This window comes from Serinus canaria, chromosome 11 (genome assembly GCF_022539315.1).
Source record: "Serinus canaria isolate serCan28SL12 chromosome 11, serCan2020, whole genome shotgun sequence".
Lineage (NCBI taxonomy): Eukaryota > Metazoa > Chordata > Aves > Passeriformes > Fringillidae > Serinus > Serinus canaria.
The window spans coordinates 14,418,843-14,441,770 of NC_066325.1; the positions used below are offsets into that span (position 1 = coordinate 14,418,843).

A 22,928-nucleotide genomic window follows, 5' to 3' on the forward strand; every position below is an offset into this window, starting at 1 on the left:
CATGAATTCAAGAAGAGCTGAGCCAGATGCCTGAAACTTGTACTAACAACCTTGGTAGCCACTTATTTGCTGAGGGAAGCGGGGGGAAGTTTCAGAGGAGGCAAAAATAGCTGCAGAGTTCTTCAGAACCCCACTGGTCAAAACACAAGGCCATGAGGAAAACCACAAAGGACACAAGCAGAATGACATGCTTGCTAAATTGCAGAGGCAAAATTGGAAAGCTGAGGTGCAAATCAAATTAAGACTAACAAGGGATGCCAGAGTCTCCGCATTTGCTTAACTGTCTTAAAAAGAAGTGGAGAGTTAAACATGGCTCATTGCTTCACCAGGAGTTATTTATCAATGAAATGGAGGAAGCTGGGACATTTGTAGTGCTGTATTTGCGTCCTCCTTTATGCCCAAGGTTTAGTGGGGAATCAGATCTGGGATAGCATTTTTAACAGGCAAGAAGCCATGAAATAGCCTTGGAGCAGTAACAGCAGTGAATAAGAGGTAGGGAAAGGCAGCCAGGGCTGCTGGAGGAACTAGCTGAGGCAACCTCTCCAGTGCAAGCAGGGAGGGTGGGGGACATCTTTGCCCATTGGCTATTTTTAAAAAGGCAAAGCAGCTACTATGGCCAGAGCTGAGCCTCCAAATTTCACTTCTCAGAAAGATGATATCACAAGGAGTTGAGCAACTGTGTGAAGGTAAAGCAATGATAAACACAATGCTGTCCTTGTCCCAAGCTCCTCCATATGGAGAGGGTTCCTTGTCCCTGTGTGCACCCAAGGCAGGTGGGTGGAACATCCACAATGGGTTTTCATGCCAGGAGCACTGAGTGTGTCCTTGCTGCTCCCCAAGCTCTGCTGGCCATAAAAAGGAAGACTGACTCATGCAGAGAAACAAAAGTGCTGCTTCTCACAGTTTGGGCAAGAGGAAAGTGGAGTTCAGGGTAAGGGCTGCCTTCATCAGGGACCTCATAAAGAGATCTGATCTTCTACTACCATTGAGGCTGAGAAAAGGCAATATAACCCTCAAAGGCTGTAAGTGTGCAGAGCTTTTGCCCATTTCCTTCTAGGATCATCACTAGCTAGGAGCAACAAGTTGGTTGGACAGGTGGTTTATCACACAAATCCTGTCGCCTTGGGAGCTGTTCCCACTAAAGACAGGAGCAGGGACTAGGGAGGAGTGAAAGAGGGGTCTGGGAAAGCTGTGCTCTGGAAGGAAGGGGTTTCAATCCCACCAGTGACAGCCTGGGGCAGTGCAAGTGTGATTCCCAGAGCAGCATCTGAGCAGTCAGAAAGGTGTTTTCTTAAGTTTTCCTTAACATCTCTGGTTTCCAGTGCATTCCACATATTCATGTCAAGTTTTCAGAGGAACAATTTATGGAGAATGCAACCTAACATTTGAACAGTTTAAGAAATCACTGAGAGGCTGAGTAGGAGACACACTTAGAATACCACTAATACCAGCCTTAAAACAAAGGCTTTACTATTGGTCACTTTTATTTTAAGAACAGAACAGCCTTTCATCCCAGCCCTCTCCATGAGTTTAGTAACTCAGGTAGCACACAAGAAGAAGTCACATCCTGTAGAGCAAGAGCTCCAGACAAAGCAGTCCCCACTTCAAAGACACTGAATGTGGGCTTTCCTCCTCCCCCTCCCTGGGCAAGAAGCAAGCCCAGCGCAAAATGTGAACAGCACCCTGATCCCACACCTGCAGGATGCTTCACTAGGAGTAACTACATAATTAAATAGTATCTCATGGAGAGGGAGCAGAGGGCCACCACAGATCATCTAGAAATTAAGTTATTGCTGTGTTCTTATGTATTTGACACTGCAGGTAACTCACTTGGGTAACCACCAAGAGAGGTGATAGTCTCAGACTGCCCTTGTGTTATCAGCTTGTGTTGGACTGAAAGCTGTGGGGAGATAAGACAGATCTTGTTTCATCAGCTTCCTGCCTTAAAGGCAGGAGTTCGTGGTGGGACTGAATATTTGTCATTTTGCTGAAAACAGCTGGGGGAAGGGGCTCCTAATACACTTGAAAATTCATCACGCCTGTCAGTCTTTCCCATGCACACTGCTATGAGTACATACTGCTGAGGGTACTCCCTGCTCCTGACTTGCCACAGGAGCTGCTGAACCATCTCCACATAAGGGGCTGCAGGTTGAAATTTCAAAGAGAGCAGGAGCCCATCGCCCCGGGGGCTGAGCCAGAGCTGCTGATTCACCAGGGACAATCAGTACTAATTAGAGCTGAGGGACATGGGCATTGGAAATGCCACAGGCACACAAGGACAACCTGACACGTGACTGTACTTCCCTCTGCTGGTGGGACACGCTGTGACGGCCAGCGTCCAGGATCAAGTCAGGTCAGGTCAGCCAAAACAAGGTATCACATGAAGTCTAATACGTGACTTGTCACCAGAGGATCAGGTAGCCCAAGGCTGATGACAAGTGGTGAGCTCACAGCAGTGTCAGTGCCCGCAGTGTCCCTCCCCTTATGGAGTACTGGCTGGAGAGCATGAGTTTGAGAGGATGAGGACTGCAGGAAGAACCTCAGAGTGATGGAAAAGCAGCAGAGTCCTTGGCAGGACATGTCTTTGTTAGGCATCGTGCAGCTGGTTCTCTGGCAGGAGAATCTTCTCCCCAGGCTTGAAGGCAGGCATCCCCAGGTAAGGGCAGCTGGCACAGCGGAATGCATCCCCCAGGTAGCACTGGCAAGGGAAAAAAAAGCACTGTCTGTAATCAGGTGCCACTTTCAGGTCTCTTCCCCTATGATATGGTTTCTCCAGGTCAAGAGATGTCATGCTCCTCAGCATCTATGAGCACAGAAACTGCTTCCCTTCTATCCCCTTCTTAACACATCTGGTTAGTGTGTTGATGGCAGATGGCAGAGCTGTGCAGGCTCACACAGAAATAAGTCTCCACCCTACTTGGTGTGCCCAGGCTGGGGCAGCCCCCTGAGCTCCCACAGGGCAGGTCCCTGGTCAGGCCATGAGCAGAGAGGGAAAGGGTCACTGCTCACTCTGATTGCCCCAGGGAATCAGAACAGACAGCATGTGCTGGTACAGAGCACGGGGGCACAGGGCAAAGGCTGAAGCTCTGCAGAAGCTGCACAGGCAGTGTGTGGAAGCAGGGATCCAGCTCAGGCTGCAGTGACTAGGGAACACAATTCTTACACAGAGATCATATACTGCAAACCATATTATAAAGACAAAAATTACTAATTACATTTCCACAGGCAGATTTAGGCTGTGAGCCCTTCTTCTCCTGTTCCAGTTCTTCAGCCAGGCCACATGTGCTGTAAGGAAAACAAAGAAGTCACCTGCATTTTTCTGCTTAAAGGCATGAGTCATCAACACTTGTGCCAGCCCTGCTCACATGCAACAGCCCTCACTCTGTCACACGACACAGCTGACTCTGGGGCTCACACTCCTCACTTTGCTCTTCAACACCACGGTTTGTATAACAAGTGTTGAAACACTCCTCAAGTTTAAACTGAGTGGGAAATGACACTACAGCACTTGCTACATGTGCTGTTTTCCTTGGAATGTGAGAAACCAGGGTTTTAGGCAAGCTGCACAAGCTATGCAGTCACCTTCAAGATGGCTTTTGATAATATACACCATCATGATAAATTTGTAGCAGTCACAGGTCAATTCTCACTGTATTTGCATTTACATTCCAATAATTAAGATAAGAAAGGACATGAACCAAGAGAGTTAGGCTCTGAAGAGCAGCAAATTGCCTACAATCTTTTTTAAATTCCTCCAACTTTTAAGAGTTCAATACTGCAATTGAAAGGCTCACTGATACATGAATTTTAGCACTGACCAGTTCTTGCAGGCTTTCCTTTTGCCCTTTTCATTGCAGGATGGAGCTCTGAGGGACGATGGATCTGGCTTTTTCAAATCCTCTGAATCCAACAGCTCATCAGAGTCCAAAAGATCCTGAAAACACACCATGGGAGACAAAATGCAGGAAATGGACTTTTCAGTAGGGAATGACAGCGGTGAGTTACGTTCAAAGAAATGGTACTATCTGTACGCTGGCATTAAAGTGCTGCAGCTCTGCCCTCTTATCCCTGTCTCCTCTCTGCCCTTACTATATCACTGAGTTCTCAGACCCCATGAAGGAGATGAGCTGTTTTGCCCTGGGGAGGTTCTTCTACCTCTGAAGTTGTAAAGCTTCCTAAGAAGCATGACTGAAAGTATTTAGAATAGGAAAGAATGGGGAGAGAGAAGGAACAGCAAAGCCTCACAAAGAAAACCACTTACCATCTCTTCATCATTCATATCATTGGCAGACAGTGTCCACAGCTTGGCAGCAACTGGGTCCACAGAGGGTTTTTTTGCTGTAGCCAAACAAAGGAAGAAATAGGAGTTATTTCAGCCTTGCCCCATCTACTTCAAAAAAATAAAGAGTTCAAGCAACTTTGGAAAGCCCCATTTCACAGCTTTTTACTGTAGCACTCCTTGCTTGGGAACTGTCTCCCTGTTGCAAGTGATGCCTTGTGAGAGCCACCAAATCCAGGTATTTAGCATCAACCACTCCTCACCTGAAGGACCAGGTGTCTTGGCAGAGGAAAGTTTGATCTGACTTGAGGATCCCACTTCAAAATTGGGCTTTCTGCCTTCTATCTGAATAATGAGAAGGTCATTGCCTTGGTAACCCAGATGGTCTCCAACAGACTGGGCCTCCTCTGGGGTCAGTGCTTCCTTTTGCAGCTGCCAAGAAAGATTCTAGGTTAACCTTATGCAGAACCCCTTCTTTTAACATCAAGCCCAGCATTCCAGTGAACAGATAGTCAGCATTTTTAATCCTAAAGAAAACCACTATGCTGACTATCTAATGTTTGTTCCAGGCAGTGGCTATGCACATTTACAGCAAACCAGGGTAGCTAAAACCCTCATCACCCAAAAAATCCCCAGGTAACTGCCTGAGGGCATTTCTGGAAATGGTAAACACATCCCTACCTCCTTCACTTCCACCAACCCAGAGAGAGTCAGAGTTGTGAGAAGCTTGGATGCTGTCTTGATTTTGGCATTGTTTCCTGCAAGACACAAAAGCAGAGAATAGGAGAAAGCAAGAATAAGAATACAGCTCACTGTGAAACCTCAAAGAGCAAGAACTTTAGAAGGAAGTACTCGAGCTAAACTTCTGCACCAAAATTAGGCCTTTTCTAGTTAACAGAACAAACCAGAAAAAGCAGCAGCAGCTTGATCATTAGAATAACAGTGTGGGGTCACAAAGCCATTCTAGCTCAAAATAAGCACTATATATGCCAAAACATTTCTCAATCCAATCAATACCTATCAAAAAAAGATTTTAAAAAAACCCCAAACACCAAACAAACTCCCTCCCAAACATTTTTACCTACTAAACTACTCATGAAGTTTTCAAAACATGGACTCCTAAATGAACACACTACATTAAGAAATCATCTTGTGTTCCCCTTTTCATGGCTATTCCAGCTGTCCCATGGCACGTGCTCTGGTTTTTTTCCAAAAACTCAGTCCAAAGACTTTTAACCTTTCCTGGATAACTACTTCTCAATGCACTTCTGAGGCAATCTCTTCAGCATCTGTCACCTGTTTTTAAAACCACTTCAGAAGCTCCTCAGAAACACAACATCTGTAACTACTTAACACTGCACCCTCAGGAGAAAACAGCAGTCACTGAAGCTTTTCAGTGTAGTTTAGGAACAAGCCCATCCAGCATTTTTGACAGGAGAGTGACTGCAAACATCTCTGATGGATACCAGCATAAGCACAGGATAAAAACCTTGTGATTTGAGTTAGTGTGTCAGGAGAATGAAAATCTCTCAGTGTTGATCAGGGTTCCTTTCTATTTCAGCCTAATCCTCAAAAGAAATGCTATGTCGCCATGGAAGCAAGAGTCTCTCACCTGACTCTGCAACCACTGGTTCTTTCAGGAGGACACGGCCCCCTGGCTTAAGTATCCGAGCTACTTCTGCCAGGAGCTCCACACTGTGCTGTGCTGCACTGCCTGGTACCATGCCAGAGAGGATTACATCAAAACTGGACTTCCTGTGAGCCGCTGTGAAGAAAGAGCAAGATGGTACAATTGAACATGTACATACACAGCTCAAAACACCAGTTCCACCTCCCACATTCCTCATGCTTGAGTAAAACAGCAAGAACTGCTTAAAGATACCAGTCATAGAAGCACAGCCAAGGTGCATCACTTCCCCTGCTGTACTGCCCAGGTAAGAGGCAGCAGCAGGTGCTGACAATGTTCTGAGTCCTGACTCCCAAAGTGGGAAGGTGTTGGTTCACACAACAGCAGAACCCTCTCCCTTTTTAAGGAAACAGTGGAAAATTAAGCTCATTCTTACACAGAGGCAACTGGTTAACATTTTCCACAGAGATATGATTATCAGCTCCCACCAGTGCCTGGACTTTATCCACCAAATCCTTCAGGGCTTCGACAGGCGAGGAGCTGTCCCAGATGATGGCCACGCGCTGGCCTGGAGCCAATCCGTACTCGCCCATTTCAGCAACAGCAAACCTGGCAGGGCCGGGGCAGAGAGAGGAAGGGTTAGTGCCAAACACAGCACGAACCTCTGTGGATTGTGACAACCAACTGAGCTGTTTTAAGAAATAGGGATAAGTTTCTGGAAATGGGCAACACAAAGTTCCCACAAACTGAGCATTAGCAGGACATGAAGAAAGAGCTACACTTCAGGGCATAATTCAGTTTCTCCAGTTCATTGATGGGACACTACAAGCCATGCTTTAAAGAAATCAACAAAATAACACAAAAACTCACCTGCCAGGATTTCTGGATTTCCTGAGCAGTGACAGCTATTTGACATTAAACACTACCTTGTGTCTCCTACTTCAAACAGGACCTAGCAGAGTTTACTTATGCAGTACATGAGAAGAAAAAAGTAACTTTCAGCATTCCCAGCATTCCAGATTGAGGCTCTTCTCACCGTTATGATTGGTGGCACTGGGTGAGCAAATTACAGGGAGGGAGGAGCAGAACAGAATGTACAGTGACAGTTTTGAGAAAGCTGTCTCCATTGATATTTTATATGAGATTCTATTCCTTGTATGGCAATAGTATCCCATCATCACCTGTTCTCATAGCATCACCAGCTATTGAAGCCCATGACCTCCCCTCTTTCCTCTATCCAACACAAACCTATTTTCTTTCTAATTTAACTCAACACAGAAAACAGAGAGCACTGCTGACCAGAACACTTGCCCAGTGCATCTTCAATTAGCTGGAAACAACACACCTACTTCTAGAGAGACAGTTGTAAGCAAGATCTGTACCAGGAACCACTACTCACACATCCTGGGCAATGCCTTACTGCCACCACATTTGTCACTAAAGCACAGCTCATGGATATGCTGTACCAAATTTAACTGCAGTGAGGTGGGGAGTGGATTTTGACCCACAGTTCCTCTGGTTCTGTATGTTGTGGACTCCCCCCCCTTCCTGGAAACTGCCAACAAGTTCAGAATGGGACAGTCTGTGCCTTTTCTGAGCCACTGTAGTACAAATTCACACTAAAACAACCACAATGCCAACCCAGTATGGAATATACACCTTGGATGTACACTACAGGTTGTAACATCTTACAACTGGTTTTGCAGGTGTGACACAAGCTAAGCAGCTAGAGCACACAGTAACATTTGTAATCACACATATTAATCCCATTAAAAAGTCACCTTTCCCAAGAAGAAAGCTGAAAATCTCAAAAGACACCCAAGCTGCTATGCCAAGATGGGAAAGATAAACCCGAAGTCACAGCTTCCTCTCTGAACAGCAGCTTATGACCTTGCAAGATCTGTCAGAGCCCAAACTGCATCAACAGCAGCACCACCTCCCTGAGATGCGGCGAGGAGGCCGCGGAGGAGGGGCCCTTATCTCCATGTCACACACATTTAACAGTCCCCGAGGAACAGGGCAAGGAAAGGGGTTAAACAATAGCGCAGATTCCGCTTCGGTAGATTAGAAAGCCGCTGTGTTGGAATGGGATGATCGTTACAGTCCTTTCCAACCCAAACCATTCCAGGGCTGTAAATTGCAGCCTCCAGAGGCAGCACAGCCAGCTCCCAGCGGGCCCGGCACGCTCCGGCTCCCAGCGGCCTGGAAATGCTCCGGCGGCCCGGGACGCTCCGGCGGCGCAAGGCTGCGGGCCCTACAGCGGGTGCGCATTTTAAGCGCAGGGAGAACGGGCGCAATAAACCTCTCGGTCACCGAGCAGGGACGGTTCATCGGCAGCAAGGGCAGGAGACGTGAGGAAATTTCGTGAAGGAATTACTTAAACACATAGACAGATAGCACACCCCACCCCAGCGCTTCAGACGAGGCCTCAGAAAAGATTTTTAAGGAGAAAAAGGGGTATCGCCAGCCCCGTCTCGCGCCGCTCACCTCCGGTGGCCCGGCCCGCTCGGCTCCGCTCGCTCGTCCCGGTCTAACGCCGTCACCGTGACATCATCGCGCTCTGCCCGCTTCCAAGATGGCGGCGGCGGGCGGGCTGCGGCGCGCGGGCTGGAGGCTGTGGCGGGGCCGCTCGGGTGAGGGGCGGGGGGGGGCGCGCCCGGGACGCGGAGCGGGGAGGGAGAGAGGGGAGCGCGTGCCCGTGCGCGCCCCCGTGCGCGCGCCCCGGCGATCGGGGCGGGGCGGGGCGGGGCAAGGTGAGGTGAAGGGCACGAGGGTGTGAGGGAAGCGGCGCGGACGCCGAGCCGGTGGGTTTGAAGGAGGCGTTGGTCGGTGGTGGTTTTCCTTAGAAGCGTGGGGCGTGAAACCCAATTTACTAAAAAAAAAAAAAAAAAAAAAAACCCAAACAAACCCAAATCCAAAAACCAGCAGCTAAGTTAAAAGTTCTCCCAGAGTGTCTTTGAGTAATCACTCAGTGATTAGTGTGTGGTGTCTGCCAGGGCTCTTCGGCTCCCGTGTCAGACTTGCTGCTTGGACAGCAGCACCTTCCTCCCAACTCCTTAATCAGGGACCAAAATGGGGAGAGGGCATGGTTGGGTTCCTGCTTTCCAGTCCGAGATTGGGAAACAATTTGCAATACGTGCCGTTTGCACCATTCTTTCCCCCACAAAATATTTTTGCTTTATTCACATAGACATCAGCTCAGCTGAGAAGCATTAAAAAAGACAGTATGAATTTCTGTTCTTTCCAGCTGCATTCACCACAAGTCTCTCCACCTTGATTTTCCTGGTGTGGGAAGGAGATGCTGACTCTTGGTTTCCCTTGCAGTGGTCAGGTGCCAGCAATACCCACCACTCCGCGCTCTGCAGGCCTCGGCCGCGTTGAGGGGAGCCTCCGATGAGCACAAGAAGGAGCCATGGGCATCTTCCTCTCAGCAGCACTTTGATTCACCTCCAGCTGGTCACCAGCCTGAACAGAAACCTCAGGGCCCTCACCCCAGGTAAGTCACAGCTCCTTCTAGCACTGTCCCACCGACAGAGGGATCGAAGGGCCTTTGCTTTCCTGGACCTCACATCTGAAACTGGAAGACAGCAAGATCTAGAGTTTAGGAGCCCTAGACTGCAGCAGCTGGAGAGCTGGTTTGCTGTGACCATGCTAATTCCACCATAGAAACAGTATGGGGCGTGCTTTCAAGAGGGAAACTCTCTTGTCTGCAAAGTGCAGGTCTTTGTTTCTGGATTTTTGTGTGAATCTAAAAAAATGGGGACAACCACATGTTGTCCGCATGCCCATAGTATAAAGCCCATGTTGGAAAAAGTTATATAGTTTAGTTTTCTGTAAAGGAGGGGAATGTGGGGCTGATTGGTCTCCATCTCTATTGAGCCCTCCTTCCCTTCTTTTTCTCTTCTCTCTTAGCAAAAGTTCGTTAAGAATCTTTTTTCTGGACAGGGAAGGATTTTACTGGAGGAGGCCAGATTGATACTAAACAGGCCTCAAAATATGCCTGGTGTCAGCGAGTGAGTGGCAGAGCCCAGGGTTCTGCCGTTTGGTGGTGACACTCCCCTCACTGTAACAATACCTTCTCATAGTTACACTGGCCAGGGCGGCCAGGAGTCTGAGGACTATGAGAGCGAGGAGCAGCTGCAGCATCGAATCCTCACAGCGGCGCTGGAGTTTGTGCCTGAACATGGCTGGACTGCAGAGGCCATTGCAGAGGGAGCCAAGGTATGTGGGGAGAGAAGCAACAAACCAGTTGAAAACTGGATGGAGCTGAAGTGCAGAGACAGCCAGGCCTGCATGCTTCCCCCACATACTCTTGGGCGATGCACCCTAGTCAGCAAATGCTACTGGGCAGGAATGAAACCCAGCTGCTACAGGATAACCCCTTCAGAGTTAGATGGAGGCACAATGTAGCATAGTGAATCCTAAAGAGACAACATTTCTAGGAAGTACTTTTTAATGCAGTGTTGCTTTGTTTAAATTCACATAATGTCTTTCACAAAATAAATACAACTTTTTTCTAGTTGGATCCTGCTTAGTCTGACCTGGTATGTGCTTCTCTCCTCTTCCCTACAGACCCTGGGCCTCTCTGTTGCTGCAGCAGGGCTGTTTCACAGTGATGGCAGTGAGCTGATCCTGCACTTTGTGTCTGAGTGCAACACCAAATTGTCTGAGCTGCTGAAGAAGGAGCAGAAACTAGTGCAGCTGGGGGAAGCAGAGTGAGTACTGGGCGTGAACAAATGTCTTCCTTTGCATATTTTGGGAGCTGGGTAGACAGAGAGGCCACCTGGAACACAGGTACTTTAAGTTAAAAGTACAATTTACCCAAATAAAACCATCTTCTCAGATACAGACTAGGACCAAAGGCATGAAGGATATATAATACTTTGCTTATCTATTGCTCAGCCAGGTGAAGATTGGTCTTTCAAGATCAGAATTGAATTTAACTTGGATATTAATATTTTTTCCTTAGGAAGAAGCCTATAGATGAATTCCTGAGAGATGCAGTGGAAGCCAGACTGAGGATGCTGATTCCATATATTGAGAAATGGCCCCAGGTATAAAAGTAATATCAACATTGTCTCTTTTTGTGTGTGTATACTTTAAACACCCTGTGACTTTCAACATAGTCTTTCCAACAGATTAGTTCAAGGTAGTAAATGAAGCCCTGGCTGCTTTCAAATGATTAGTAGCCTTCAAGAGGAGAGCAGCCTTGGAAAGAGGCAGTTAAAAGTGACCTTAGAGCAACTGTTTCTGGCAGTTCTGGAAAGGCAAAGCTCTCTGTTGTTCTCGCCACCCATCTGACATCCCCAGGGGTTTGATTACCTGTGTGTCTGCTCAGTCCTGCTTGCAGGGTCACTGCGAGTCAGGCTCTGTGCAGCGTTGTTGTGGCTGCACTGGGATCACCTCACGCCTGGAAATGCAGAACTGCTTTGCTGCAGGGACTGACAAACCCCTGGCAGCCTGAGGGTAGAGCTGAGAACTGAGAGAGCTCCATGCTTCTAAATTCAGATTTAACTCCCAAGCCATTCTTCCCACAGATTGAATTGTGGCTACAGTGACAAGCAGAGAGTTCCTAATCTTGGGCTGCAAAGATTGCTGCGATGTCTGCCTCTGTCCAGAGCCACTGCTGGCCTCTGGGCAGCTGAATCCTACACCCCATGCACAGAGAGAGAGTACAGGCTTCATGTTCTTCTTTCAGATTAGCATAATTTGCCCTGTGAAGGATGTGGGTGGTTTGTGTCTCTCCTGGCACTGTGTGATTACGTTCAAAGGCTGCAGGATCCCAGCAGGGCCATTATGGCTGGCGCTGTTCTGCCCTTGGTTACAGCTCTGAGTTCAAAGTCAAATTCAGAGAAATGAGAGATGTGACTCCCTGCCCACAGGGGCACAGCACAGTGTGAGTCAGCTCAGGCTCTGATGTTTCCATGCCAGAGAGGCAGCTCCGGAGAGACAGCACAGGGATGTTTGAACTGAGCAGGGATCTTTTGGGCCATTACAGGCTGAGGCCTGAACTTACTGTGCCACTTACTGAGCACACACTGTGTGCTCCCTGCACATCCTGCTGCTTGGAAAGACTGCAAAGAGCTGGGAGGACTTGTCACTGGGAGCTGGAGGCAAGTCAGCAGCAACAGGGAAAGATAACAGGGCAGAGCAGTGTTGGTCTCCTTTGGTGTTACATCCTTCTCTCTTCGGCTCCCATTTCTGTGTGTGTTTCCTTTGCAGGCTCTGAGTGTCCTGTTACTCCCACGTAACATCCCTTCCAGCCTCAACCTCCTCACCAGCATGATTGATGATATCTGGCATTATGCTGGAGACCAGTCCACAGATGTGAGTTCTTGTGCTCTGGGGACAAGCTGCTTCTACCCCTCAGCATTTTGGCAAAATCACGGGTTCAAATAGGAGTGGGGCTGAGTCCCTCTGCAAATGGCCCATTTGTTGAGTGAAGAAGGCATTTCAGAGGCACCCAAGGGTCCTTATAGTCCTTACAGTCTAATTTCTAAGGAGACTTAAGAGCCACTGAGGCTGAATGCAAATTACTGCCAATGGGATTAGTGCAAATTAAAAGAACCTACTTTCCTAGGCTCTTAAGTGCTCTTCTTTTTTCTTGTTTGAAGACACAGACAAAGTTGTTGAGATTTTGAGACTGAGAAGTTGATCCAGTTTTCAGTGAGTGAGCCATGGGTCTGTCAAACAGCTCTCTTCTACCAGCAATAGCATTTACAGTCTTGACTTAAAAACCCTTAAAGAACCTACCTAAAAATACCAGTAGCTTATTAAAGCTTTCATCTTTCTGGCAGGAAATAAAAGAAAATTATAACCTTAATTATAGCAATTAATAAATTACTTTAATTCTTATAGATGTAGGGTGAGATGGAAAAAGCTAAATGAACCATTTTAACAAACTACTTTAATAATCTTCTTTTATCTCTGTATAAAAGAGAAGCTACTGAAGTGAAAAATAAATAAGACAGCAGAAAAATTAAAGGAATAAACCAGAAGACAACTGAAGGAATGCAATTGCTTCAGGAACTGAAAGTCCCTTACGTGTTATGCAAGTCAAATCAACGTGTTGGAGCCGGTGTCTGCACTGACCTGTTCCTAAAGTCTCACTGAGGCAGGAATTAGGAGAGGTCCTAAAGCTGTGTTTTGTTTGCACCTCCTGACTGGTTGCATGAGTTTTCCAGGAAAGCTGTGATGCTCAGCCTGCTCCCTCTTTTCCACTAATGGGGTTTAAAGTCACTCACAGCAGATCCCTCTTCCCAACACCAGGAGCCAGGCAGAGAAATCTCATGCCTCAGAGACCCGTCAGGTGGGTTTTTAGGAACAGGAAGAGAACAGAAAGAGTTTTGTCTGAGGCCCTGAAAGATCCAGCTGCAAATGGCAAATTCCTCTATACGGGGAGGTGTCACTGTCATATTTTCTGGAAAAATCCCCTTGCCCAGGATTTCTCTCCTGGGAAGCAGAGAAGCCTCAGAGAAAAAGGAAAACATTATTATCTCATTCGCTTCTCCTGTGTTTTGCTGCTTTGGAATGTGGTTTGGAGATTGTTTATCCAACGGTGGTGGTCTCATTGATTTCATGTGAATTGTTTAGACTGAATGACCAATCAGTGCCAAGCTGTGTTGGACTCAGGAAGAGAGTCACAAGTTTTCATTAGTATCTTTTAGCCTTCTGTCTGTATCCTTTCTCAATTCTTTAGTATAGTTTAGTATAGTATTCTTTTATATAATATAGATAATAAAATAATAAATTAGCGTTCTAAGAACATGGAGTCAGATTCATCATGCCTCCCAATGATGGGGGACCCAGAAAATACAACAGGGAGGATCATGCTGTGGGTGTGGGTTTTCCCTTGCTGTTCTCTGCACTCTGGATGTGCACTCAGGTCACAGCTTTCTCTCTCTCCCTGTGCCCGGCAGTTTAACTGGTACACTCGGCGGGCAGTGCTCACTGCCATCTACAACACCACAGAGCTGGTCATGATGCAGGACTCGTCCCCTGGCTTTGAGGACACCTGGCGCTTCCTGGAGAACAGAGTGGCTGATGCCATGACCATGAGCAATACAGCCACTCAGGTAAGCTTGGGGACAGCTGTGCATGCAGCAAATCCCTTCTCCACAAAGATATGTGTAGACACACCTGGCTTTTCCATCATGCACATCTGCTGAGAGACCCCCTCATTGCTGTCAGTTCAAAATCAATATGTGATTATGTGGTTTTTGGTAAACTTACATGTAGGTGCCCTCTTTGTCAGACTGTCCCAGTGGTTAGGAGACCTCCCAGGAAACCCCTTCCATGTGCTCTGTCTGTGGCTGTCACTTGTCTGCAGTGCTATCAGCACCTTTCTGTAGCAGATACATATTTGTTGTGTATTCCCTCTGTTTGGAGGCCATGAGCGCAACTGCAGGAGGCAAAATGTTGTGTTCTCCCTGTGTCTCCCAGGTACAATCCACTGGAGAAGCTGTTGTCCAGGGTCTGATGGGAGCTGCAGTTACTGTAAGTAATGCTGGAACCAGCAGGGATGTGAGAGCAGAATTGCTTCTGAATGTCAGCATGTGTTTTCCTCCCAAATCTAGAGGACAACATGAAAAAACTGTCATCTTTCATAACTTAGATTTATTTAAGGGTGATTTCCTTGGTAGTTGGAGGTTAGTTCACTGCTTTGTGGTGAAAGAACTTGAATAGAGTATAAGGAAATTAAGTCTGAAGCTGCAAGGTGAGCTTTAGGGATGAGAGACAGGTGATCAGAATAAATACAACTGTTGTCCATTACGTGTCACAAGATCTCTCCCTGTGCCAGGCCCTGTGCTGGAAATCTTGACAGAGGGTCCGTGGCCCCATGGATACTTGGGAGGTGGCACCAGTCCCTGAGCCACAGCAGGGTGACTTCCTCAAGCTCTTTCATTTGACTTCACTGTCCTTCCAAGAATTCATTCATGTCTTGGTAGCATCCTGGGCTGCTTTCTGTCCATGCAGAGGGAACTGCACTTCCTCTGGGATACAAAATAACCCTTTGTGTAGCCAGGAGTGACTTTTGAAGCGGCTGTGATTCTATTTTTGGACAACTCCCATTTTATTTAGCAACAAAATGATTTCCTTGTTATCAGAAATACATTTACCTTGTAGCAAGACAAGACAAATAGGAATATAAATTAGACATTATTTTTACTGATGAAGCACTTGTCAACAGTTTCTCCCACCTCCTTCCCCTTGCAGTTGTGGTGGAATTTAGTGTCTCTCCGGCTCTCTCCTCTGTCATACCTGCATATGTCAAAAGGATCTTCCCCTAGAGAAGCCCCGGGATCTGTTTTACATCCACACGGTGCCCTCGGGTCTGGGATGTCTCCCAGGGCCGTTGTTTGGTCTGTCCCTGCAGCAGCTCCACTGCCCAGTTAAACCTGGATGCATCCTGAAGGGGGGTGGGCTGTAGTCAGATGGCTTTAGGGCAGAATCATCCCAGTACATACCTGATAGGGGAGCACATTCCGAACCTCCCACGTGCAGGGTGTCCCAAGGTGCATTCCTGTACGGAGTGCTGAGCTCTGCAGCTCTCTGCAAAATGAGTGAGCGAGCCTCAAAAGCACAAATTCACTGCCCAAGTCTGTGTGGCCGCAGAAGTAAACCCAAACCTGCTGCCCGGGAGGCACCGGTCCGAGGGGTGGCCGGAGTCAGTTCCAGTTTGGTTCGTGCCCGTCCCCAGACCACAGAGTTGCCTCTCGGCCCCGCGTCTCTGCTCGTAGCACACCGGCCTCCCCTCGGCACTTGCTCCGGCAGCCGTCCGGGACAGCGGCACTAAACCCCGTTCTCCCTGTGCCCACAGATCAAGAACCTGGCGGGGCTGAACCAGCGTCGGTGAGGCGGCAGCGGCGGCGAGCACCGGAGCGGCCGTGCCCAGCCCTTCCCCGGCACCAATAAAGTCGTACTCAGCCTAGCACGGACTCTTTTTGCGGGCGCACCGGGTCCGGGGGTAGCGGGGCGGGGACGGACCGGGCGGCGGGAGTGGGGCCGGGAGCGGGGCGGGGCAGCCATGCCGTACGCCAACCAGCCCACCGTGCGCATCACCGAGCTGACGGACGAGAACGTCAAGTTCATCATCGAGAACACGGACCTGGCGTGAGCACCGCCGCGGGGCCGGCGCGGGCGGGCCCGGGGGTGGGGAGGCCCCGGGGCGGCCCCATGGACCCGGCTTCCTGGGGGCGCCGCCGGTGCGGCCCGGCAGGGTCTCTGAGGCAAAGCCCCACAGCAGCCCCCGGCTCCTTCACGCCCAAACACGGTGTTTCCCTCTCTCAGGGTGGCAAATTCCATTCGAAGAGTGTTCATCGCAGAAGTCCCCATCATAGGTGAGGCTTTTCGCTTGCCTGTGGTTGCAGTCCCTTGGGCTTCTGTCACTTTCCCTCCGTGTTCTCCCACACCTCCCCTCTGCGTTCGGCTCTCCTTACCCGTGTCAACCATTACTGTGCTCTGCAGATGTTGCCCCAGTGTCTCTGCAATCTCTGTAATATTTTCTGTGCCCTCACAAGCTGCTTTTCTCCACATGAGTATTCGTCAGTTTGTGACTTTCTCTTCTCTGCAGCCATTGACTGGGTCCAGATCGATGCCAACTCCTCCGTGCTCCACGATGAGTTCATTGCACACAGGCTGGGTGAGTGCTGGGTGGGGAGGAAGATGAAGGTGTGTTCTGGGCAAAATCAGGGTTAGGGGCTCGTGTGGTCTGACTCAGACCTTCCTCTGATTTCCTGCTTCTCACAGGCCTCATCCCACTCACCAGCGACGACATTGTGGATAAGATGCAATATTCCAGAGTGAGTCAAGAAAAATGCTGTGGGGAGTCATTTTGAGGGTGGTGGGTGTTGGATCTGATGGGAAGCTCTGGCAGTTTCTGCATAAAGAGCCCGTGTGTGTGCCAGGACTGCACGTGTGACGAGTTCTGCCCCGAGTGCTCCGTGGAGTTCACGCTGGACGTTCGCTGCAACGAGGACCAGACTCGGCACGTGACATCTCGGGACCTGATCTCCAACAACCCCCGCGTCATCCCGGTCAGTGCCACCTCCTGCACTCACAGCACTCACAGCATTCACAGGATCGGAAGAGACTTTTAAGATCACGAAGTCCAACCCTGGCACCCAGTGCCACATCCAGGCTTTTTTAAGCACATCCAGGGATGGTGACTCCACCACCTCCCCGGGCAGACAGTTCCAATGCTTCATCACTCTTTCCATGAAAAACCTTTTCCTAATATCCAACCTGTATTTCCTTTGGCACAGCTTAAGGCTGTGTGCTCTGGTTCTGTCAGTGCTGCCTGGAGAAAGAGACCAACCCCACCTGACTGCAGCCGCCTTTCAGGAAGTTGTAGAGTGATAAGCCCACTTCTGAGTCTCCTTTGCTCCAGGCCAAACAGCCACAGCTCTCTGAGTGGTTCCTCACAGGGTTTGTGTTCCCAGCCTCTCTCCAGCCTCGTTGCCTCCTCTGGATGTGCTCAAGTGTCTCAGTGTCCTTCCCAAACTGAGGGGCCAGAACTGGACACAGAACTCGGGGTGTGGCCTCACCAGTGCCCAGTACAGGGGAAGGATGACCTCCCTGCTCCTGCTGAGGCAGGGTGGCAAACACAAGGAATGTAGGCACTCTGACCACACTTCATGTTGCCTAAAGCTCCACTTAAATCCTAGTGGTTGAGCAAAGCATGAGTATCTGCAGGAGCAGTGTGTGTGCCAGTGCCCTCCTTGTCTCTGCTGTGCTGTCCTTCACTTGCTGTCTGATGGGCTGCAAAGTAGTGTGACCTCATCCTGCACCCCTCGTCCCAAACTCCTTGGCTCTCTTGAGGACTCTGGCTTGCTGGTTCTTGACTCTCAGCATGGCAGAGTGTGAGGAGCCTGGGCCAGGGTAGTGCTGCCAAACAGCTCCTGTGCAGTCATCTTGGGGAGGCTTGGTGGTGCTGAAGTGGGACAGAGGCAAAGGGACTTACAGAGAATGTTCTAGTACACTATTGAGGTGGATCCAGATGTCACCACAGCCTGGGCTGCTCCTGCTGCCTGGTGACAGTGTGTGCCTGGGTAAAGCCCAGCTGGAGCCTGCTGTCTGTTACTTGCCTCTGGCTGAGGTGCCCTGAGCACTGTGTGTCATCTGTAGCAGTTGTGGGAGTGACTTCAGGAACCAAGCAGATGTGCTGTGCTGGAGCACTCATCCAAAATGATCTTGTCCCTGATTTGCTTTGTTTTGTTTGGCTGCTGCAGGTGACATCTCGGAGCAGAGACAATGACCCCAATGACTACGTGGAGCAGGATGGTGAGTGGTCGGTCACTGGCAATAAGAACTCTAGGAGGAAATTCCCTTTTCACTCAGGTTCTTTGAACTCATTCTTCCTTTACTACCTGTGCAACTGTAAGGCAGCGGTAAATATGATGCTTCTGAGCAGCTGGTGTCACTGCACAAGTGGGGTAGCATTTTGTCTTGCTGCCACTCAGATTGTACCAGAACTGAAGAGGGTGCTTCTGTCTTTCCTTGTGAGAGCTTAGAGACAGCAAGGAGGTGAAATGGTGTGTTGTTGGCTGTTCCTTGGGGGCCTGTGCAGCTCCTTTTTACTTAACTCTTCTGGGTACACATCTGAGCCCCGCTGAGAATCCAAGCTAAACCTGGATGTGGGTGACATCTTCCTGGGCACCAAAAATCTGCCTTTGCAGAGTGTGATCACACACTGATGTCTCTCTCTGCTTTCGCAGACATCCTGATAGTGAAGCTGCGCAAGGGGCAGGAGCTGCGGCTGCGGGCCTATGCCAAGAAGGGCTTTGGCAAGGAGCACGCCAAGTGGAACCCCACGGCCGGAGTGGCCTTCGAGTACGACCCCGACAATGCGCTCAGGCACACCGTGTACCCCAAGCCAGAGGAGTGGTATGTCCTGCTGTCTGTCTGCTGGAAGGGTTTTCCAGCAGGACACAACTTAGATTTCAGCTCTGTAATTTGGCTCAGTAAGTGATGGGGAGCATGCCTGCCACATCCCCTTGCTCAGACTCTGCTACTGAGGTTGGGTAGCAAGGCCAGTCACTTGTTGGCAGCTGCACACAAGGTGGACTGGTTTGTGGTCATCTTTGTCCTCCCTCATGTACATCACTGCTGGTTTGCCTCGCTTTCATGCCCTTTTTCACCACTTGCTGATTTTTTTCTTCCCTGTGCAAGCGTTTTGTAGGTCGAAGTAAGGTCTGAGGAAGGAACAGATCCAATCCAGAAGTTGCTATGAGGGCAAAGAGTGGAAGTTTGGGTTGCAAGACTGATTTTTCAGCCTGGCTTGAGGAAGCCCAGTATGGCTGTGATTTAACCTATACCTCTTCTCACTCCTGGAGCTTGAGCTCTGGCAGGATTCCCCTCTCTGGCCCTTTCCTCTCCTCTGAAATACCATTCTGCACAAGTTCCACACAGCTTCTCATCCAAAAGTGACATGATTTTACTTTTGGAAAGCTGCTGCCCTGCTTTGGCCTGGGTGAGGACTTCATCCAGCATCACTTTTCATGAATGCTGCTAACCTGAGCTGCTCCTGGCTCTGTATCCCAGTGATCACTGTCACTGAGTGACATCCTGTCACTGAGCACTCTGGAACCAGCAGCATAGTGAGGAACCAGGTGCTTTAGGCAGGGCAGGCTGAGAGCAGGGACTGGGCAGGGTAGTGGATGTGCTGCTGTAAACATTGATCAGTGGCAGGCTCACAAATGTGGTGTGGCATACAACAGGGCACCAGGAAACAATTTTTGAGAAGTGCTAGGCAAAATATATGTAAAAGTTGGAAAAATCCGAGAAGAAGATTGATATTGGAGTTGTCAGTTCTTGATGATATGTCTGTCTTTTCAAGTTCATCTGACTCCCTGTGAAGACAATACAGAGCCAAAGCCTTCTGCTGTCCAAGGCTAGCAATGATTTTTGGTTTAGTTTTTCGTGCTAGTTGCTTTTTGAGGCTGTTGGCAGAGCAGTGGCATGCAGCTGGACTCTCCAAACAGCTGTCAGGGTCATGGAAACCTCTGCACTGTTTTGGTCATGGGTGGTTCTGCAAGTAACAAGAAATCCCACCTTCATGAACACTTTATCTCAGTGGTTTGCACAGGCACAGGGTTTGTTTGAGAAATAGAGTTTTATTTCAGGCAGCTGATTACAGAGTGCTGGGATCAGTGTTTCTGGGTATTGCTGGGGCAGAGGAAGGCCAGCAGGAGACCTTGGTGGGTACAGGATTTTCTGTGCTGGCTTCTCAGAGAGCTCAAGGCTTTGGGTTTTCTTACATGGATTAAGTGGTTCCACACAGTCTCTCTGGTGTGGTGTCCATAAACCAAGGGATACAGCAGGTAGAAAGATGTGTTTGCCTAACTGATGCATAGGAATTGCAGTGATTTTGGTAGAGGAGTGGAGGTGCAGGACATCAGGATGGAGCTCAGTGATGCAGGTGGTGTCTGTTGTACAGGAGATTTTTTTCCTGCTGGGTCCAAGCCAACTGTGCCTCACAGACTTGAGTGCTGGAGTACTCCACTGCTTTCCTGGCCCAGTGGGATGTAGAAAGAAAAGATAACCCAAGGTCCATTACACCATAAAAGCATCCAGGCTCCATAAATACAGTCCCTTTCAGGAATCAACATCCTTTCACTGTAAGCACCTGCCAGATTGTACCAGTGTGGGTGGATAGAGCCACAGTACAGGACTTGCTGAGTTTGGGCAGAGCAGGGCTGATTCCCTTCCAGTGCTGATGGGTGACTCTGGGGCATTTATGAGGAGCGAGAAAGCACAATGTGTGACTGATCTTTTTTCTGGGACTTGATGTTTGCTGACCACCCTGTTGTGTGCTGCACGTGAGCCCCAGTGCTCACTCACTGGGGCCAAACTGAGTGCCTGGGCTCTGTGGGGCCAGGCTGGAGCAGGGCTCTGTGTAACCTCTCCTGCTCTCTGATTCCAGGCCCAAGAGTGAGTACTCAGAGATCGATGACGAGGATGCTCAGGCTCCCTACGACCCCAACGGGAAGCCAGAGAGGTGGGGAGCTGAATGCAGTGCTGCAGCTGGGGTGACTGGCTGGGTGCATCTCATGGGTTCTCATTAATAAAGAATGTCTACACCCTGCTGAAATTACCAGCTCAGGGAGCTGACATTCCCTGAAAAGCAGGGCAGGAGTTGGCATTAAGTGGTGATATGCCTGGATGTGGCAGGTTTTCCCCTCTGGGAGATACTAGACAGTTCTGAGTTCATGTTGCCAGGGAGGGCGGTGCACATTCAGTGAGGTGTGAGGCCTGTGGGGGAAATACCCTGGCTTAAGGTGTTCATTCACCTGTGTGTGTCTCATGCTCTGATTGCTGGTGTTATTTGCACTGCCAAAGTGCCTCAGCCAGCCTTAGTCCCTGGCTTGGGGCTGCTGCCTCACTGGTCACAGTGCTGAGCAGAAATCAATCTCAGAAGTGCTCTTGCAGCCTGGGAAGTTGTAAGTGTTGGTGTGATGGTTGTAGAGGGGCAGCACTGGCTGTTGCCTGCTTGGGAGGGGAATGATGATGATGATGGTTGGGATTCCAGGCAGATCTCCCTGCTGTGGGTGTGGATGGGCTGGAATGATGTGCAGTCTGGGTTTGCACCTCCTTGCAGAGGTGATGGTGACATAACCCCTGCTGTGTAACCTCAGGTTTTATTACAACGTGGAGTCCTGTGGCTCTCTGCGCCCTGAGACCATCGTCCTGTCTGCACTGTCCGGCCTCAAGAAGAAACTGAGCGACCTCCAGACACAGCTGAGCCACGAGATCCAGAGTGATGTCCTCACTATCAACTGAGGTGGCCCTGGCAAGAGAGTGCTGTGAGCTGTGAGTGATGCCTGGCTGAGATCTGGGGAGAGGCTTTTACCTCCCCATCATCTCCCTCTGCCTTTCCTGGCCCAGCATTTGGTTGTTGACACCTCTTCCCTGGCCCTCCTTCCCAGGGAAAGCCAGTTACCTGTAGGGTAGAATAGGAAGGGAATCAGTTAATGAGCATCTTAACTGGGACAGGCTTTGTCTCCAAACAATCCTGGATTTTGGTTCTGGTGTTGGATTTTGGCCATGTGATGTTTGGGATTGGGAAGCGTGTACCTTTGTTACACAACCCTACCTTATTTACATGTCCATTCTTTACTGTGCTGAATAAAGCCTTACCCCCAGATTTTTCTGTTGTCCCTGAAAGCTCATTCAAAGCTGCTGGAGGAGATGTCACATCATTTACTTCTCTCCAATAGACATTAACTTAATGAGATCTGCTTTGGAGGGAGCATTGCTTGCTGATGCTGATTGCTGCTTGTGACATTATCTCCTGAGGAGAGCAGCCCCCTCCTGCAGGCAGCCTGTGGTTCATTGATCCAGGCTGTGTGTAAAGCACATGTTTGAGGCTGGGGTGGGTGAGAGCTGCAGAAGGCAGCACTGCAGGGGAGCCCAGCTGGGCCAGGCAGGCAAAGCTGTACTTACAGAATCCTCTGGAACAGACTCCTCCCCTGTGCTGTATAACCCTTTTCTGAGGAGCTGGGTGGCGCATTGGCCGTCAGTAATGGCCCCTGGCTGATATATTTCTTTGTGCCCACAGCCCCCTGTGTGTGCTAGACTGGAGTTTGGTGCAGGTCCCATGCCCTGATCCCACTGGCAGTGGCTGAAAGCAATTGTCACCCCTCCTCTTCCCCTCCATCACTGCCCAGCATGACTTGGGATGAGCTTGATGACACTTTCTGGAGAGACCTGCAGCTGGGAGGGAGGGGAAGGCCTGTGTAACCCATGCTCATCCTGGTATGGATGGGGATTGTTCAGGAGGTGGTGCTAGGGTTACACTGAGCTGGGGAAAGCAGCCCATGTCAGCATTGCCTTCTCCTCCAGGCAAAAGCTGCTGCAGCCCGGCTGCTGCTTCCATTTCCTTGCCATGGCAGAGCTGGCTGCAGCATGGCTCCCCATGTCCCTGTCCCTAGAGGGATCACTGTGCTGGCTGGCATGGCTGTCTTACCTTGAGGCCAGTGCTGCCAGGCAGAAATGGCATGGACAGCTTACCTGGCACAGCTC

The 22,928-nt window shown here is 49.5% G+C and overlaps 3 protein-coding genes across 3 annotated transcripts; 2 read left to right on the top strand and 1 right to left on the bottom strand.

Moving 5' to 3' along the window:
• Positions 1–1,466: 1,466 nt before the first annotated feature.
• On the bottom strand, positions 1,467–8,532 carry CIAPIN1 (cytokine induced apoptosis inhibitor 1). Its single transcript, XM_009090726.4, has 9 exons — positions 8,394–8,532; positions 6,343–6,515; positions 5,892–6,044; positions 4,961–5,037; positions 4,543–4,711; positions 4,262–4,338; positions 3,819–3,934; positions 3,216–3,285; positions 1,467–2,698 (listed from the first exon to the last, which is right to left on the bottom strand). Exons 2-9 carry the CDS (start codon positions 6,497–6,499, stop codon positions 2,588–2,590), a joined length of 930 nt encoding a protein of 309 aa, XP_009088974.1. The 5' UTR covers positions 6,500–6,515; positions 8,394–8,532; the 3' UTR covers positions 1,467–2,587.
• On the top strand, positions 8,445–15,837 carry COQ9 (coenzyme Q9). The gene is made up of 9 exons (XM_030227509.2): positions 8,445–8,539; positions 9,231–9,402; positions 9,992–10,127; positions 10,479–10,621; positions 10,876–10,960; positions 12,129–12,233; positions 13,826–13,981; positions 14,349–14,402; positions 15,727–15,837. Exons 1-9 carry the CDS (start codon positions 8,482–8,484, stop codon positions 15,760–15,762), a joined length of 945 nt encoding a protein of 314 aa, XP_030083369.1. The 5' UTR covers positions 8,445–8,481; the 3' UTR covers positions 15,763–15,837.
• Positions 15,838–15,840: 3 nt separating this feature from the next.
• POLR2C (RNA polymerase II subunit C) lies at positions 15,841–22,050 on the top strand. Its single transcript, XM_009090727.3, has 9 exons — positions 15,841–16,019; positions 16,197–16,246; positions 16,480–16,548; positions 16,656–16,708; positions 16,814–16,942; positions 18,137–18,188; positions 18,623–18,791; positions 20,830–20,904; positions 21,542–22,050. The coding sequence occupies exons 1-9, from the start codon at positions 15,934–15,936 to the stop codon at positions 21,684–21,686; spliced, it is 828 nt and encodes a 275-aa protein (XP_009088975.1). The 5' UTR covers positions 15,841–15,933; the 3' UTR covers positions 21,687–22,050.
• The last annotated feature ends 878 nt before the right edge of the window (positions 22,051–22,928 follow it).

Bases quoted from the DNA above. Each gene is read 5' to 3' on its own strand.
- COQ9 (XM_030227509.2), top strand. From the start codon at position 8,482: ATGGCGGCGGCGGGCGGGCTGCGGCGCGCGGGCTGGAGGCTGTGGCGG. The intron at 9,403-9,991 runs GTAAGTCACAGC...ACCTTCTCATAG, and splicing joins CCTCAGGGCCCTCACCCCAG to TTACACTGGCCAGGGCGGCC. The intron at 14,403-15,726 runs GTAAGTAATGCT...CTGTGCCCACAG, and splicing joins TGATGGGAGCTGCAGTTACT to ATCAAGAACCTGGCGGGGCT.
- CIAPIN1 (XM_009090726.4), bottom strand. From the start codon at position 6,499: ATGGGCGAGTACGGATTGGCTCCAGGCCAGCGCGTGGCCATCATCTGG. The intron at 5,038-5,891 runs GTGAGAGACTCT...TGTGTCTTGCAG, and splicing joins ACCAGTGGTTGCAGAGTCAG to GAAACAATGCCAAAATCAAG. The intron at 3,286-3,818 runs GTCAGTGCTAAA...TTTTCCTTACAG, and splicing joins AGGAAAGCCTGCAAGAACTG to CACATGTGGCCTGGCTGAAG.
- POLR2C (XM_009090727.3), top strand. From the start codon at position 15,934: ATGCCGTACGCCAACCAGCCCACCGTGCGCATCACCGAGCTGACGGAC. The intron at 16,709-16,813 runs GTGAGTCAAGAA...TGTGTGTGCCAG, and splicing joins ATAAGATGCAATATTCCAGA to GACTGCACGTGTGACGAGTT. The intron at 16,943-18,136 runs GTCAGTGCCACC...TGGCTGCTGCAG, and splicing joins ACAACCCCCGCGTCATCCCG to GTGACATCTCGGAGCAGAGA.